This window comes from Thermobia domestica, chromosome 1 (assembly GCF_964235325.1).
Source record: "Thermobia domestica chromosome 1, izTheDome1.hap1.1, whole genome shotgun sequence".
NCBI lineage: Eukaryota > Metazoa > Arthropoda > Insecta > Zygentoma > Lepismatidae > Thermobia > Thermobia domestica.
This window is the reverse complement of record NC_137454.1, coordinates 82434476-82453690: the sequence shown is the minus strand read 5'-3', so window position 1 is coordinate 82453690 and position 19215 is coordinate 82434476. Positions and strand designations below refer to the sequence as shown.

Sequence of the window (19215 nt, the reverse complement as noted above, 5' to 3'; positions counted from 1 at the left end):
CCCCTCCCACCATTAAAACAGAAATTTTGGAAAGCACTGCGCAGTGTGGAAACTGAAGTACTTCGAGGTGGGAGGGAAGTTAGTGTGTGCCTAAAATATATTTGTACTAGAAGAGTATTCTTGCAGACTAGTGTTAATTTCTCAACACATTCCAAAATAAACTTTTACTTGCACGAAAATACTGCTGTACAATATGGGAAAGGTTATGATTTCTCAGTTCACAGTATTTTTCTCATAAAAGACTTGAAAAATCAATTTTTCTAATGTACACAGCGTATACAGGTACTTTGGTATCCTCTGTGAGAGCATCTCCATAAAGTATGCTCATAATTGTAATTTTGCAATCACTAAAACACCATGTTAAATTTAAGTTATGCATAATTGCAATTATTATGAATATTTTTCAAAGTAGTTTACCTTCTAGTTTAAAAAAAAAAAAAAAAAAAAAAGTTTTATACACAAAAGGTAGAACAGATACTTGTTAGGTACACAGTTGAATAACGCAAATAAGCAATTAGTAATACAAGTATACATTTTCCGTAATTTGTCACCTTAAAACAAATCTGAAATCGGGTTTCTTTCCTGTTGGCCTCCAGAACTTTTTCGTGGTAAATCAACCGCAGCGGAGTGATGTCCATCCTTCAGCCAAGAAATAACTACTTTGAGCTTGTCTACCGGTGGGCCATTAATATTGATGAACAGCAAGTTAGACAATGTTTGAGCACTTACTCTATTTCTAATATGTCATCTGTAAATTCATAAGGGAAAATCCCCCTTCGCACTCTGCAGTGGAAATTGGTAATACTTCTACCCGACATCGAAGTTTCTGCAACTGCAAAGCTTTCGACAGGATCAGCTAGACAAAACTTTTGCAAATGTTTAAAGAAATTGGGGTCAACTGGACAGACCGACGGCTCATTCGCAACTTGCACATAGGACAACGAGTCAAGATGCGCTTGAATGAAGGAGGAATAAATAGTGTGGAGTGTGAAGATTTGGAAGGAGTCAGACAAAAATGTAGTATGTCACCCCAATTGTTCAAAATTTACAGTGACTGGTTAATGAAGAAAGAATTGACGGAAATTGGAGATTTCAAAATAGGAGGGCAGATCATTAACAAGATCAGGTATGCAGATGATACGGTTATTATAGCTAGAACCCAAGAAGGACTACAGGAAATGATTCACAAAATAGTTGACACTGGGAAACTATATGGAATGGAAATCAACATCGAAAATCACGAGAATCTCCCGTGGAAATGCGCCTTTACGGGTCAGAGTAGAACAAAGAGTACTTGAAGAGGTCGACATTTCAAATATCTGGGAAGTATTTTGACGAAAGACGCCTACTACACCAAAGAGGTTAGGTCGATAATTGCCATAGCCAAAGAAGCATTCAACAAGAAAAGGTCACTCTAACTAGCAGCCTTAATATTGGACTAAGGGAGAAATTGGTCATGTGCTATATATGGAGCATTGGACTTTTATGATTCAGAGACTTGGACATTAAGGAAGTTGGAGAAGAAATATTTAGAGAGCTTCGAAATGTGGTGTTGGAAGAAGATGAAGAAGGTAAAATGGACAGAAAGAGTAAAAAACGAAGACGTTTTAAAACGAATAGGAGAAAAGAGGACGCTTGTAGCCACCATCCTTCGTAGAAAGGCCAATTAGATTGGACATATCTTGCGAAGAAATTGTCTTCTTCATACCGCCATAGAAGACGGAAGGAAAGCGAAGAATAGGAAGAAGAACACAAGTGATCGATGAGTTGAAAAACAGAAGAAAATATTGGGAGTTAAAAGAAGAAGCTGAAAATTGAAAAACAATGGAAGAAAAATTTCCAGGTCCAAACTGAAAATTAAGAAGAATCCTCATTAACCCCAGGACCTGCCAAAAGGCAGAATACATAATAATAATAATAATAATAATAATAATAATAATAATAATAATAATAATAATAATAATAATAATAATACAATTCCATTTCGATACAGATTCCTTAGTAGTAAGTTGTAAAACTGATGATTTCTTATTTGTTTATAAATTTAATTTTTGTAATTACACATGAAGGTTTGACGTCATTACCAATTTCCCTCCCTAAAAGTGTACAAAGGGAAAAAGGCTTCGGGGAAATGTTCAGAAGTGCCTGGTAATTTTCCCCCTTTCCCTCCTTCAATTACCACACTGGCACTGGGACACATCTGCGCTTACTTTTAATGAGGAGTTTATACGTCGAATTTCATCTCCCTAACTTTAGGGATGGTAGTCTATTATGGACCAATATATCTGAAGGTTTTTTTTTTTTTTTTTAATCTTTTCTAATTCACTGTTCTTGTAGTAAAAAGAGTTTTTATCCAAATCTCACGTTTCTAGGTATATATTAGTATCGCCTGAACGTCTAAGAGTGAGTAGTTTTCACTCTTTCATATAGTACAGATTACCTCGCTTTCAAGAGTGAAATTTTCGAAAATGTTTAAATACATGTTCCCTTATTTTTAATTAAGAGTTTATATAACAATTTCACACTTCCAACTTAAACGAATATTTACATTACACAATTTCTGGATAAATAGTGGGAAATCTTAGTGTTAGATACAAAAAGTGGAATTCTTCCTTTAGAACTGGGAATTTTCGCAATTGATGAAAGACGAATTCCATTATTTTTATTTAAAAGTTTATATACTGAATTTCACATTTATAACTTAAGTGAATCTTCACTTCGGCACTTTCTTAATAAAGAAAGGGAAATTTAGATATGATCTCTTTTCATCCTTAGGAGTGGAATTTCTGGAAATATTGATATACGTATTTCCTTATTTTTTTATTTAAGAGTTTATATACACTGATCTTCACGTCCTCATATTGGACACTTTATGACTAAGTAAAGGGCTAATTCAATATTATTGAAACTGTCCCATTTTTCTTCCCACAGGAGCGCGGAATTTTCGGAAACGCTGAAATACGTGTTTCCTTATTTTTAAATAAAAGTCTATATGCCAAATTTCAGACCTCCAACTTAACTGAATCCTCATATTCGGCACTTTAAACCAAGGGAAATTTGAGTATTTTAAAAATACCCACTTCCCTCCTTTAGGAGTGGAATTTTCGAGCGATGATAAGTCAATCACTTCTACTCTTTTTTTATATAATAGTGTAGACTATTACTGAAGATTTCAAAATTAAAGACTGTATTTGAAATATTCGATGTGATCAGACAAAAAGCACACAAGACTAACAAGCGGGAGGGAGGAATATATGAAGTACATGGGGGTGCCACATAAATAAGACTGGGAACCACTGGTTTCGAAGAAAAACACATACGACATAAATGTTAACTGTAATATTCAACTACCACTGCAAATACTTTCAATATTTGACTATCAGCTATCACACAAGCACAAGAAATTACATCCTATGTTCAATCGCTGTGGTGTAATGCTATATTTTTGGTAGGTATACGCTCGACCTTTTTCAAAACTACAGCGAATACCCATCCCTATATACGCGCCTTCTTTCGTAAATTTAAGGTGAGTATACGTTGGATTAATATTAGGTAGGTATACTTCTGTACACGTCCATTACACACCTGTTTAACCGTATTTTGAAACTTGCTAGTACGATTATTCTAACATTTCGATTCATACTCAAGACGAAAATTTTAAACAGGCTTTCACTTTCAATTTTTTCTAAGCTTTTCAAAAAATTCTGAAAATTAAACCAATACTAAAACTGTACACCCTTACTTCGTAATGTTTCATAAAATAATACTAATAAGAAATTTTACTGTTGGAAAATATTCTGTTATAATGAAAGCACCTCTAAAACTAGAGACAAGATCAGTGAAGAATCTCATGTTAATGTTTAGTTAGTCATTATTAGATGCCAGGTTAATTATGAAATTAAAAGAAGGAAAAAAAAAGTAATACTGAATGTACCTCTTCATATTCCAGGCACTTAAGAGAAAAGTGGTATGCGTCATCTAATTGATTTCTCTTCACATAATAATTAGCCAAATATTTGTACGCTTGGCTTTGCTCACTTTTATCCACAATTCCTCTAGATTCTGTTTCCATGACATACTCTGAATACGCTGCTGCGGCATGATCACTTTCGTTCTGCTTGTCATACAATCTGTAAATAAACACAGCTTATACTGCAGGAGTACTACTGGCTAGGATTAAGTTATGAGCATCTTCACATTTATTTTTAAGAACAGTTCTAGAGAATTAATAGTTTTCTTCTGCAAGTACTGGATCTAGAACTGAAGAGAGACTTTTAACAAATAGTTCGGGTGAACCGACTAAATGACATTACTGGGTGTGATACCCCTGTGATACCTTTATACTCCATTATACGATTCTAGTTTGCGGATTTTAGTGTTTCTGGCTTTTGCTATTCAACTGATAACAGGAATACTAGAGTAGTTACTGATTTCCTATTTCTGCACTTTTAGCTTTTAAATAAAATATTTATCTTTGCACATCTTACCTTATCATACAATTTGTATAATCTTTTCTTTCTGTATTTGTAACTTTCAACTGGTTACTGCAATAATAACGAAAACTGTGGAGTATAGAGCAAAATTTAATGGACTTACTTGGCTAATCTCAGCAGCGCCAATCCACCTTCTACGTCTCCAACACTTCTGCCCTTATAATAACACTTAATGGCATCTGTATATTTCTCTAATTTTTCAAAAGTATCTCCAAGTGCAATTAATATTCTGCTATCATTTGGCCTTAACTGCTGCGCTTGCTTATAGTAATACAGACAATAGAATGGCATCTTCAATATTTCGTACGTTTGACCAAGACCATACCAAGCTCTATAATCTCGACGATTCACCTCTATTAAAAAATAAAAATAAAATAAGGAGATAATACTACTAAAATACTTAACTACCTCATAAGTCATAACAAAGTGCCATAACTCTTTTGGTAGAAGTTAATATATATATATATATATATATATATATATATACAAATTAAACATAGCTTTCTTACAAGGCTGTCTATATTCTTTATTATAAATTAACGAGAAATGTTACAGTTTCGGAAGTATATCACTTCCTTCTTCAGACTACTATTCCAACTGAAATCATAGATAACATAACATAATTTGTTATCTCTACCAATCAAGAATCATTTTTTTTTTCAATTTTTCATTAAAATTCAAAATATATGCCCATTGTTTCTCGTTCTCTGTAACATTTCTCGTTAATTTATAATAAAGAATTAGACAGCCTTGTAAGAAAGCTATGTTTAATTTGTGTTTAAGATGGACACAAGGCCTTTTTATAAAAATATCAATATTATATATATATATATATATATATATATTGTAGAGTTCCCTCTCGGGTTACATTATTAAACCCTGGTAAACAGTAGAAACGATCACATACTAGACATTTCAATTTCGGCCAGTAGATGTCAGCCACTGAAGGATGTTTACTGTCACCTAACGGTGAGATGTGTAACTTCTACTATCTGTGTTTCAATAGTAGAAAATGGGGTAACTATAGCTAAAGTCATCTTTACCCGTGAAGATGTTAACGAATGGACTCCATTAACAGACTTGGCTGGGATAATCGCTCTAGCTATCTATTACAAAAAAAAGAAGCTTCCGTTCAAGATATATTGTGTGGAGTAACGGACGTATAAAATTAGAACATAAGAAAAGGTTTGGAAAGGATTATTATTATCTAGCACTTTGTAGATACTATATGACTTACCTTCTACATTTTTTAAAATATTCTTTATCAGGTATTCACTAAGATAATACTAACACTAATAATAATAATAATAATAATAATAAGAGGATGAACCTGCGGAGAGTCTTCATTTCAAGTGCAAGTGGTTTATGTCTCAAGTCTATATTATATAGTCCCGAAATTGAAAGCAAACGATATATTTTAAACAACCAATTGAAACTCAGTGATATTCAAAAATGAAAGCTTTCAGTTTAACGTCACACAACTATGCCTGTTAGACTACGGGAGACGGATGATTTAGGCAAGTGAATAATGATGGAAGCATTTGTGGAATGAGAAAGTGGGAAGAAACGGGAGTACCCCAAGAAAACCCACGGACACGATGTTGTAATGATATTCAAAGACTGAAAAAATGAATGACCAGACTGGGATTTGAGCCCGGTTCCGTGGCTTACGATGCATTTTTCACTCTCAATATTAGCATCTTTAAAGGAAAAAATGAATTGTTTTGAGAAAAAATAGTTTATGTCCTCCATTTATCAAGGAAAAACTCAATTGGTTTGAGAAAAAATAATTTATTTCCTCCGCTTATCAAGTAACCAATCAGAGGATTGTGGAAATGAATTATTAAGAAGTACAGTAATGTTAAGGGTCTGATATACTAAAATAATACAAAATTTACCATTTTTCTTTTCCTTGTTTTTCATAAATGAAAGGAGATAATGAAATGCAACCAAAAACATAGATAATGTTATTCTACAACCGAAAATATGAACCTGAAGAATTTTCAGTGTTACCATCCATAGAAATTAGTGTTGCCGGAATAACATTTCCCCCAAAAATCTAAGTTAAGGCAGCGACTAGATGAACGAATTTAACAGCATTTGATTACGTATCATTCGTCTTGGAATCCTGTGAACTACTTTTTTAAATAATAGTTGTATTTAGTTTGTAACAAACAAAATAGTTTCAACATACAGTTAAATAATAATGCTATTTAAAAAGTAGTTCACAGGATACCAAAACAACATGATACGTAATCAAATGCAGTTGAGTTCGTTCCTCTACTCGCTGTCTTTACTTATATTTTGTGAGAATGTTATTCTGGCAACACTGGAATTTCTATGGATGGCAACACTAAAAATTCTTCAGGTTCATATTTTCTGTTATAGAATAACATTATCTATGATTGTGGTAAGTTGCATTTCATTATCTCCTTTTACTTAAGAACAAAAAAAAGTATTATTTTTAGTATGTCAGGATCTTAATATAAATAAGTAAACATCTATATACACTCTTATGCATCCGTAGTACTTTTTTTTTTTTTTTTTTTTAATTTTCTGTCTTTATGACGGGATCTACTATTAATGTGGGATCCGAATCAGGACTGGGATTTGAATCCGATGCAGCTGAAGGGTGCACAGAACATTATACAAAGATCAACCCTTACAATATAGGTCATTCTCTACTACATTATTCAAGAGAGTTGGGTTGTAGGACCACGCTACCAGGCTCGAATTACAGAACAGCGCAAAGATATGTATTTTACCTCTTTTTATATGACATCTTTGATATCTTTGAGTTTAACGTCCAACGATTATGCTCTTAAGACTAAAGGAGACGGATGATTAGGGCAAGTGAATGATGATGGAAGAATTGGTGGAATGAAATTGTGGGAGGAAACGGGAGTACCCCGAGCAAACCCACGGACACGATGTTGTCCGCCAAAAACTTGTCCGGGAATTCAACCAGGGACCCCACGCACCAGAAGTAAGCGCTCTACTACTAAGCCAGTGAGCCACTGTGCCTCCTAGCTCTTGATATAATTCTTTGAGTTGAAGATCCTGTTACCAATGGATAATTTTTCTAAGATGGTGAATTTCGCGTTGGAATCTCCGACATGTTCAATCGGATAAGGATCCAGGGAGCATACTAGACATTTCAAATGCATGATATCATCATGTACTAAGTGCTCTTCAATTGCGCCCTGCTCGTTCCAAAAATTGGTAGGGTCATAATATCTCCCTGGTCCATACCAAGATGTATGACACGTTGAGAATCTCTTCAGACTAAAACTCGTCCGCAATTACACTTCCAACTTCTACAATTTCAATACTAGACAGCACTGAATAAAATTTGTGACCATTATTAATTTCAAAAAGATAAGGGAAGGAAATTAAAACGATTACGAACAATATTAGAATATTTTATGCAACATATGTTCATAAATATATATATAAACTTCAAACATTTTTTTAAGTCTTTCCAGCAATATACGCTACTCTCAGCAATGTGGTTTCTTGATATTTTCTATAAAGTTTTTGTGTAATTAGACACACCTGATGCATACAGAGAACTACCTTTATCAACGTACTCTGCGTTACATAGTTTGTCCTATTAAATTTCTTTCCTTCCTTGGAGTTGATAAGGGTACAAGATTTGGGCCAGTGCACCTCTAGTACTGTCGTAGAAAGGGAATTGATAACATTTGTAGATTGTAAGAATGATATACGCGTAGAAACACATATCGGCTTATCAGGAACTAACATGTGACTCTAAACAGATTTTACCCATATTTTATATTTTTAACATATTTCTAATTTGTCTGTTCTTCGATAAGGTTCCGCATGCCGGAATAACGTATCAAGATTCTAGTATTAATATTTTGTCTTGTGAGCAAATCAGGCAAAAGATGTGATTAATTATCACAAAATTAGGATTTATCCAAAAGAAATCAAATTTAAGTTTCGAATTATGTCATGAAATCACAATTCCTCTTTTGTTCGATTGAAAAAAAAAAAAGCCTAAATCATATTATGATATTAACTACGAAACAAATTATTCGTGAAAACCGATAAGCAATTATTCTAAGATAATGTACGGAATAAAAAATTAAACTTACCAATAGCTTGCCTATAACTCTGAATCGCAGCGTTTGTACTCTTCATTTCTACAAATTCGTGGCCCATAAGTGTCCACGCCGATAAGTAGTGGGGATTTAATTTCAAAGCTCTTTGAAAATAAAGAACAGCCTTTTGGTGTTCTGCCCGCAAGCTGTAATAATTACCTAAAAGATTACACAAACATTATTTTTCAATTCTCATATTAATTCAACACATTAACAAATTCATGGTTTGGACGAAATTTTTAAATTGAAATCCGAGGCAAAGAATTCGCAAAATGAAGCTAAACCTCAAGAAAAATACCAAAAATTGCAAACTTCCATTTTAAAAGATATTAATTGTTTCTAATTTCTCAAAAAATCAAAGAGTATTGCAAAAATGTATAATTCTTAGTTTTTATGTATGTAATAATTATACAGTGTGTTAGTGTGCACAGTTGACAACGATTGGGAGGTGATTCCTGACACCAAGCTAAGAAATGAAAAGAATAGACCAACTTGGGTGTGATATTGATTGTTCGTTGTTCATTTCTTTCATTGAACTTTTGACAAAACACCCGATGGAATTCTCCAGTTTCTTTGGGGTTCACTCTTGCGTCACCTCTGCACTACATCCAATTATATATTAATGGAATCTACGACTAAAAATAATGGACATTCCCTTTCACCCGACTTAGATCCGACATTTTATCTCGAGTTATGACTTTTTTTTTTTCATTTTTTCGATAAATTTTCGGGTGGCCATAGCGTCGAAAGGAACCATTTTTACACCCAGGTTAGTCTATACTTTTCGTCTTATCTCGGTGGCAGGTATCACCTCTCAATCGTTGTCAACAGTGCACATTAATATACTGTATATACATACAATCTAAATCTAGTTTTTCAAAAGCAAAAAATCAAATAAAGTTGTGAACTTTTTAATGAACATCTGCCTTTCTACAACTGTAACAACTCTAAAACTAGTAGATTTAATGCCGTGAGAGCTAGATACATACATAGGCCATTCTGTACTTAGTAATATAGTGTTAAAAAACAAAACAAACAAACAAAAAAAAAACTGCTAGAAGTGTTCAACGATATATGCACACCTGGCCGCCATACTCACCTGATGTGTCTGCTGCACGGCTACGTCGATATGAAACTGTATTCAGGCTGTAGACGCACATTTTGAATACACCGTCTACATGAATGTGGGAACTTACATGTCACTTAACATCTATTCCATAGTTCAAATTGGAAACTGAATATATATGATAATATGGACTAAGGTTTCAACGTTACTCATAACACAAGTTTCAATTTACTCCACCACATGAAGCTTATATCGATCATCCATATTACGTTCACATTGATACATTATTTATTTGTTTATTTTCTTTAATGAAGATACTTTTCTTCAATTTTAATATCTCTATTAGTTGTTGATGTGATAATGTCCCTTCTGATATAAAGCCCTGATGACTAGTGCAAAGCATGAAAATCTTAAATGATTTCGTTCATATTTCTTAAAGAAATTTTTCATTAATAAATCTTCAGTACGGCAGGATTTCATAATTCAACTTCATAGAAATAGGCTTACTGTAAATAAACATGTTTAACTATAAAATTGAATTAGTCTAGGTCGCTAGGTCTGACTTCCTGCTACAGAATCCGTCAGTATATCATGATGATGATAATAATAATAATAATAAAAATAATAAAATATTCACCTATCACACAACAAGTTTCCACTCTATATTTATCTATTTCACTTGCGTGATGTGCAAGATACGCCAAGTCTACTCGGAGCTCTTTCACATACAACAAATTAGAATACGTATCCAAATTGTCTAAGCGATACGGATCCACTTCCTGCAAGCGGCGAAACGTTGCTATTGCTTGGTCCACTTCTGCAAGAATAATAAACAATGCCAATTATAGATTTGCTAATGGACGCTAAAGGATACATATCTAGAATTAAAAGCAGTTACACACCTTGTATCCATAAATGATCAATTGTGGTTTATATCATTTCGGCTCTCTCTAGAGCCTTCTTGAGTAACATTTCCCCTCGATGCTCTTCTTTCCTTACAGATTCATCCTCAAACAGGATTTTTTTTTTTTTTTTTTTTTTTTAAAATTTTGACATCCCACGATTATGCACAGAGTCTGAAAGGAAGTGATGTTGACGTGAATGATAATGGTGGAATGACAAAAGTAAGAGGAAACGCGAGAACCTCAACAAAACCCTCGCACACGATGTTCGTCCATCACAAAGCCCACTTGGCGGGAACTGTGGATGAACCAGGGACCAAGGATTTTCCTGAAATACTTGAAGAATACAAGGTCGTCCAAAAACATTAATAAAGTTGTAGTATTGCTTGCTAATCCTCGCACATTCGGAGAAATTCAAAATAGATTTGAGCTGAATTTGTAACTTAACAAAAATGAAACTCTTTGTTTTACGTTTCACAGTTATGCCAGCTAGGCTAAAGGAGACGGTGATGAGAAATTAAGGAAATGGTGGAATAAAGAAAGTGGGAGGAAACGGAAGAACCCCGAGAAAACCCATGCACATGGTGTTCGTCTGCCACAAAGTTCACTTGGTTTGAATTGTAACTTTACAATTTGAACTATTATTATAAAGAAAAAATCACAACAAAAGTAACATATTTTAGTGTTCAGCAAATTTAGTGTTTTTATTCTGTAAATAGAACTTATGACAAAAGGTCACAATTTTTTATCCTTCGGCAAATACTCTTCTGAACATGATCAGTACCTGACAATTTAAAACTGCATTAAAGAACAGATTTCTATTATTCACTGACATTTATTGAGGAAATGATAGTGTAAGTTTAAAATGAAATGAAATCTTTAAGTTTTACGTCTTACGGTTATGCCGGCTAGGCAAAAGGAGACAGTAATGATGAGAAATGAATGAACTGGTGGAATGAAGTGGAGAACCCCGAAAAAACCCATGCACACGGTGTTTGCCCACCACAAAGTTCATTTGGCGTGAGCTGGGGTTGAATCAAGAACCCCATGCACTAGAGATGAATGTTCTACCACAGAGCCACCGCGGCCCCAAGTGTAAGTTTAGTGGTGTTTCGGATGATCCTGCGTTCTCAAACATTTAAGGAAAATCCCCTTCAAAGATGAATATGTAAGGAAATGTTGCTCAAGAAAATCCAGAGAAAGAGAGATGAAATGATGTAATCCTTTGATTATCTATGGATACAAGGTGAGTGCCTGTTCTTTAGTTCCATTCGTTGTTGCGCCTAAGTCTTCGACTCATTCTACACTATAGCTTAAAACCGTGCTTAATTAAGAGCTCTACTTCCTTACATTTAACTTGTTTTAAAGTTTACCGACCAACCAACATGATGTTGCACAATCATTAATGCTCAAATCTAAACATAGTCGATGTCCTTGTCCTAATAATAAATAGCAAAGCATGTTCATGTTCAGTGTCATCACTGTCCATTTTGAAATAATTAAATTAAAACAATATAGTTTGAAATCGTCACAATACATTTCTGTAGAAATACACAAATACTAAAGTCGAAATGTAGTTATAGTCCTTGTCCTATTTGCTAATAAATTGAAATAGTGGAGATATTAAGTTGCATTTAAATCGTCACAAAAGTTTTAGATTAGCAAATTCCACGACATTTATTGGCGTCAAGCAGGAAGCGCATATTACGACATCTATTGGCGTGACGCACTGATATGTTTGTCTTTCGTGGTCACGCGTAGCGAAGTTAGTTACGCTCTCGAATTTGGTATTATCGGTTCCGGGTTCAATTTCTGGTGGGGGCAATCAGTTGAAAAAGTGTACCAGTTTTTTCAGGCCAGTCATCCTGAGTGAGGCCCTCTTCATTCACTCCAGGTAAATGAAAGGGTGTTATCTAACATAATGGTCCGAGCCAGCTTCCGTCCGTCCCTATCCCTTTCTTCCTCCCCAATTCCTCGGGTAATATGATCGCAGAGAGATATCATCTCTCACAGGTGACGGGCCAACAGCCATAAATGGCGAAAGCTCAGCAATATAATTCTTAAACCTAATGTTTCTCTCTTTAATAAAGATAATTATATTTTCTTTTTACTAAAATCTTAATATAATTAAATGTATTACGAAACTAACGAAGAACTAAGAAATAGTGAATACTGCACGTATGCATAAAACGAAGTGAAAACGTAACTTTTTGACGTTTGTTTTGAATTTTGCTCCTACACCAAAATATAAAGGTAATATCCTGGAAAACAAAAATTTAAAAGGGCTCTAATTATTACGTTTATCTCATTAAGAACTCTATAATAGAGCATAAATCATTTTTCACAAAATTTTAGACAGAGTAATTTCACTAATTGGTGTGTGTGTGTGTGTAGGGAGTAGATGGTGTTCTCTCTGATTTCCTCGAAAATTGTTTTAATGACGTTCTTGATAATTTGTGAACAATTATTTCATTACTAAATTTAGGATGTGGCACAATCCAAAAAGTGTGTTCTACTACAGGGTGAGTTTTCTTCGTACGAAGTTTTTCAAAAATGTTTTATTATTTTATAAACAAACCTTTCAGTAATTGCAGCATGACACGCTTTTTCATTTAAATAGGAGCGATAAGTTTAGTGTGGTACCCCGTAACTTTTGTTAAATCTGTTGGGGATTTCCAACGCCTAACCATTCCTTATTTTGCTTGTGATTGTTGTACAAGATCTATTTTTCGTCATGGATCACAATATGATCGTCAAATTTGGTGATCAACAAACATGTAAATGCTGAAGTCTACTAGCTGTTTGTGATACTCAGTAAGTTTGGATGGGGTTCACTTATTTTTTCACATTCCCCATGCACAGTGTGGAATGTACTATGAAACCTGTATATACATCTCTCCTGGCTCTAACAACTGACTGCTGAGGTGATTTTTAACTGCTAATATTCATGGTTCACCGCTCCTGTATAATCAGATTTAGGAAAGACTGATTGTGAATACTGTGCATTTCGCCATTTATTTCCGAACAACCTGATATAATAAATGTTTGTGTTATACGCAGCAACTTTTATTATTTATTATATCAATAATTTAATTAATATACAATTCGTGGCATCTATAGTCAGTTTTTTTTTTTTTTTTAATATAAATTAGAAGTATTTTCCATTAGACTTGATAGAAATGATATTGCAGCTTCTCACTTATGTGTTCGTATTACACATAGTACAGTGCTTGAAAAACAAAGTTCTAAATGAAAAATTCATATAGTACATGATTGTATGAAGGTATCTAAACTCAACTGTATTATGATAATATGTTATTTGGCACGTATACACAGTAATACATCATCAAATTCCAATTATTATAAATGGAATTAACATAAACATTATCAACTTTTATATTTATCGAACGGATGCTTAAATAAATTAGATTTTTTAAATAAAGTCTTTCATATGATAACAAACGATATGCTGAATTCAGAGAAGGCGTTTAATATCTTTTTAAATCACAATAATGTACTACTTTCAATCCCAAATAAACCATAAAAACGAAGTATGAAAATCGAACAGACTACTTCTCTATGTAAACTCCGTTCTATGACCCATATAAGCATGCATTTTCACACTAAGATCAATAAATTTTGTAACATAAAACAACAATATGAACGATACGACATTTCAAATTTATATTAAGTACTTAACAAAAAAGAACATATGCTTACCTCTTCTGTTATGCAAAGTAATTGCAATCTGGGCCATTAAGTACGTGCTCTTTTCAAACCCAGATTGCTGCAAGGCCCAATAGATCGATAACGCTTCATCATGCTGCTGTTGTTCCAAATATGTATGAGCCAGGAAAAACTGTTTAATCCAATGATCTGGTAACGTCAAAGAGTTCAGCTGAAACAATTCATAATTATGTGCTTATAGAAATACGAGGAGAATAAAATATATTACCTACAAACCCGATCTAGCGCTACCAACGATCTTTTGCTTACAAAACTGTTTAGATTTTTAATTTTAATTCAATACTGTTTCTTCCTATCCTCTTCTTTTCTTTATACGGTACTTACTATAATACAAAACAAAATTCAAGCAATACTACTTTTTTCATTCAACTAATCCATTAACATCTTACCAAGCAGAACAATATAAGGATGGGAGCTTACATAAACATAAATACAAAATTATATATTCAAAAAGATAAAGTGATGTACACCACATACTAAAGCTTCTTTTAAGACGAAAGGCATAACTCAGCAATAGTATGTTTAGTTTCTGTCATTTAGGACTTCTTTGGAAGCGTGCAAATATGTATGATGCTTCAAAAACATTCTACAAATGAAATCTGTCGATTCGAGTGCATACGAGTACATTTGATAATGGTTTAATGTATATGGTAAAACTTTGTCTCATATAGGTTGTAGGTAGATCATTTAATAAAAAGAGCGTCCGGAATCGACTCCCACTACCAGTTTTATTATAAAAGCTTCCACTATAAAAGTATTTTCACAAAATACTATACAAAATAATCTCTCTAATATGAAAGGTTAGAAATAGGTAGTCTTTGACCGTAAGGTCGCAGACAGGATCTCCACACAGCCCCGTAGCAGGCTAAGCAGAGGGGAATTAAGGAACCAATGCTCCGTAGCAAGCAGAGGCGGATTAAGTGGTCAACAGAGCCTCGTAGCAGGCTAAGCGGCTGAGGCTAGGATTCCCAGACAAAGCCCCGTAGCAGGCTAAGCCAGGAGATAGGATAGGCGTAGTCCCGTAGCAGACTAGAGGCCTAGGGTTAGGTTACTCCAAAAGTCCCGTAGCAGACTAGAGGAGGGTCACCAGAAAACTGGTATCGAGTTGTTTTCGTCCATCCAATTTATAGGGTCTTTTGGGTGGCGGTGGCGCTGCTGCTCCGATGTCATCTTCTGCTCCGTGGGAAGGGCTAGAAGCCGTCGTCTGCATGTGACTGTAGATCCATCTGGTGGGAGATCCTCTTGCCGAACCACGTGATGGTGTTTGGAAACACTGATGCATGGAATTGTTTGTTTACATCATCACATAGGATATTACAATATGAAGTAGAATTTATATGCACGATTAAGTATCCCGAAATCTAGAAAATAAATTTTTGAAAGTGTTAAATTTCGAAACATGATGATAATTATTTCCCGAGCAGCTCAATTTGCTTGATCTACTAACTAGGCTCTTAATCACTACACGTAAATTGTTAACCGTATCCTCTTAGGTTAGCTAGGAGTTACGTTAACTGTACTAAATAAAACTTGGCATTGTACCGTACTTACAGGGCCGACTCTGACATAGGGTATACAGAGCTGAAATATATGAAAAATCTATTAACTAAAATGCCTATTTGTAGATCGATGTTAATTTCCGACGAACATACTGTAACTCTGTATGTTCTCACTGATCTAAAATTCTGCTTATTAATGGTTTATTATTATAATCTAGTGAATTTTATATTTTCATAATGTTACTATATTTGTGACAAAGTAACGTACTTGAAATAGTAACTTTTAAGATATGTTCTTTCTAAGGATGAAGAGCAAATATAACTATTGCACGGGGTGGCAAATTGCTTAAGGCCGACCTTACCTATTTAGTCATTTTACCTTTCACTGAAACTTACTGGTATTACAGATCATGCAGGGCTATGGCCTATCAAATGACAGATATGCAACTGGGTGAAACGTGATCTGCCCAACGACTTTCAATGCCATTATTTCTGACAAAAATATATGTACTGCTTGACAATTAGTAGAGAAGAAACAGATACGATTCGTAACTTTTGTCAATTTGGCTTGTGTCTGTTCTTGTTGTAAATATACCAGTAGAGAGAGGCAATATATGTGTACGTCGGTATCAGGAAAAGAATGCGACACTGAGTCAGAAGGTGGTACCACCCAAAATACAGCTAAATACGATATAGGCTGCGCCTACTGTCGTGCAAAGTAACTCTTCTGTTGGAAGATGGTGCGAAGGATTCATCTAAGTAATTACAATCATGGAAGTATTGATCGGCTTGAAGTAGATCAAAGTGTCACAGGGATTGAATGTATGATGGACGTATCAAAGCGAGTCATTTTCCATCTTCAGAAAGATGCTGTGACAAGAAGCACAACTGCGCGTGTGTATGGTGTACAAAAGTTGGACAGAACTGATGATGCCAACTGGCAAAACAATCTGTGTGGCACTCCAGCCCAAATTGCTCACGTGTTAGCATGTGCTTTTAGTATTTTTGTGTTCCCAGTACCATTTCACAACGAATGAGTAGTGTTGGGTTATGCTTCAAAACCAATTAAGTGTGTAGTTGCATCATCCCCGCCCACCGCTGTGTAAGATCACAGTAGATACGGAACATCATAAATGAACCAAAAAAGATGGTCTAATATAATGTCCTCAGATTAACCACGGTTCTGTGCCGCAAGTGATTTTGGATATCATATGGTATGGAAAGAACAGAAAAAACGACCCATCGAACATGCCTCAGATACTTTCGGAGACGGGTTGCAGCGGAATCCATCACGCTGAACCATCCAGGCTCTTCTGAATAATCTCATTGATAGCACGTCGAACAGATATGCAGGATGTTAATGACCGAGGTGGCCATACGACTTACTGATGTGATCAGAAGTCTCTGCATTCATGGCAACTTGCATTTCATGTCTTCTCTCTCTATACTGATTTTTTTTTTTTTTTTTTTTTTTTTTTTTTTTTTTTTTTTTTTTTTTATAGTTTATCACATCGTGTTTCTTTGTTAGCGAGTAATCCCAGCCATATTTTGACAATAAACCTGGACTAACATCTGTACTCATATGCATAAAGATGAACTATCTGTATTCATATGTACGAACATAATTATAAATAAATCTGGGCCACCGGATGCACTTAAATCACGTTCCTAAATGTTACGGGCCAATATGTATTTGTTTCCTAGCAACTGTCAAGCAATGCATCAATTGTAGCTTATGTAGCTCCAAACTGCCTCACAATTCTAACGTATAAAAAAAGGTTGAATTCGGAACAACGGGAGTAATTTTTTCCTTAAAATGAAGTATACTTATTTACAATATTGTCAATGATATGTTAAGAAAGCAAAGTCTGTGCGGAATATCGTCCAGAGGGAGAAACTTATTCAGCTACATTACCTACTTCAATAATTTAGAACAACAAAAGAAGAAAATAAAGCGTATAGTTAAAACACAAATCTTTAACACCAGACACTTCCACTATGCTACTGACTTTAATTCCCTTTGTCTATACGAAGATCTTACTTTTACAAAACTATTTTCAATACGCAATTGATCAATTATAATATTACTTCTACCTTCTTTTTATCCGTAATTAGTGCTGCTAACTCCAACCATGCACCCCAATGAAGTGGTTCTTTGTGAACAGCTTCTACTAGTACTTCCACAGCTTCACGTAGCAACTCCAACCTTTTTAAGACAACTCCATACAAATAGAGACCATAGCCATCTAATTTTCTCGATAAATGGTCCTTTTTCAATTCTGTTGCTAATTCACGTAAAGAAGTATTCTGCATAGGGTCCGGAGGAGCTTTAAAAGAAAAGCACAATGTCACAGAATTCTAATTACATTATTTTTAACTCCTTTACTACTAGGTTTTTCAGTATCCAATAACAACCGTATTCAGATATCATTCAACCTTTATCTTTATTACATTCTATCAACACTTAACTAACATCACATTTCACTTATTAATATAAAATTTAAAAGAGTTAAAACTTTTTTCAACGACAAAATAAACACTAACGTAACTAAGGTAAACAACATATTATTTTTCTTTCTTCCTCTTCTATTCATCAATCACTAATTGTCCAGCGAATCTCGCCTGTCATAATCATTTAACTGTTTACAATCAATATAATTATATACTCAGAAAGAATGATTTATTTTCTTAATCAGGTTAAAAAAGAAAGACAAAGAACTGAAGCTAATTTTCCGGTTTATTATCCTCGTGTGGGAGTCATTACGCTATCCAGTTTGTTCCCTAGATTAGTCACACACCTCGATCGTTTCCTTGATTTTTCGCATTAAATATGCAGCGTGTATAAGATAAAACATCCAATAGTTATGAATTATAATACTGCTGAAAATAAAGTGTAAGATGAAACAAAAAATAAAGTGTAATGTAAGGAAATATTATAGGGCGCATTGGTGGCGATGGTGATTTTGAGTTTAACGTCCCGTTCAGCAGCGATGCTATATAAGACGTGGACCTACTGATTAACGTGGAATCCGAACCACATGAGCTCCCGCTGGGAATCGAACCCGGGTCTTCCACGCCAAAGGCGTGTATGCTAACCGCTTAGCCACGAAGGAGCTCTACATAGAGCGCATTGAATGAAAGATAGTTTCCATACAGGGTCCCCTATCATAAAGCACTGGAAGTCACTCAAGAATTTCAAATGGTGTTATGCTATTTGACATATTGTTGAAGAAACTGAAAAAATAAACAATTTTGTAGGATTTTTTTCGTGTGGGACACAGTTTAGAAATGGTCACGATTTAAAGTTGAGTTAAAATTTTAAATAGGAAATTATGTGGCCTAACACATTATTGAAAAAAAAATAAATAAAAAAAGAAGGATAAA

The 19215-nt window shown here is 34.4% G+C and overlaps 1 protein-coding gene across 1 annotated transcript in view; it reads right to left on the bottom strand.

Moving 5' to 3' along the window:
- Positions 1–19215, bottom strand: part of Cdc23 (cell division cycle protein 23) — a 108900-nt gene that overhangs the window by 64647 nt on the left and 25038 nt on the right. The window contains exons 4-9 of the mRNA XM_081760013.1: positions 17926–18158; positions 14306–14483; positions 10321–10500; positions 8612–8776; positions 4597–4846; positions 3935–4130 (exon numbers count right to left, since the gene is read on the bottom strand). Of these exons, the coding sequence (XP_081616139.1) occupies positions 3935–4130; positions 4597–4846; positions 8612–8776; positions 10321–10500; positions 14306–14483; positions 17926–18158 (1202 nt within the window). The remainder of the gene's footprint in view (positions 1–3934; positions 4131–4596; positions 4847–8611; positions 8777–10320; positions 10501–14305; positions 14484–17925; positions 18159–19215) is intronic.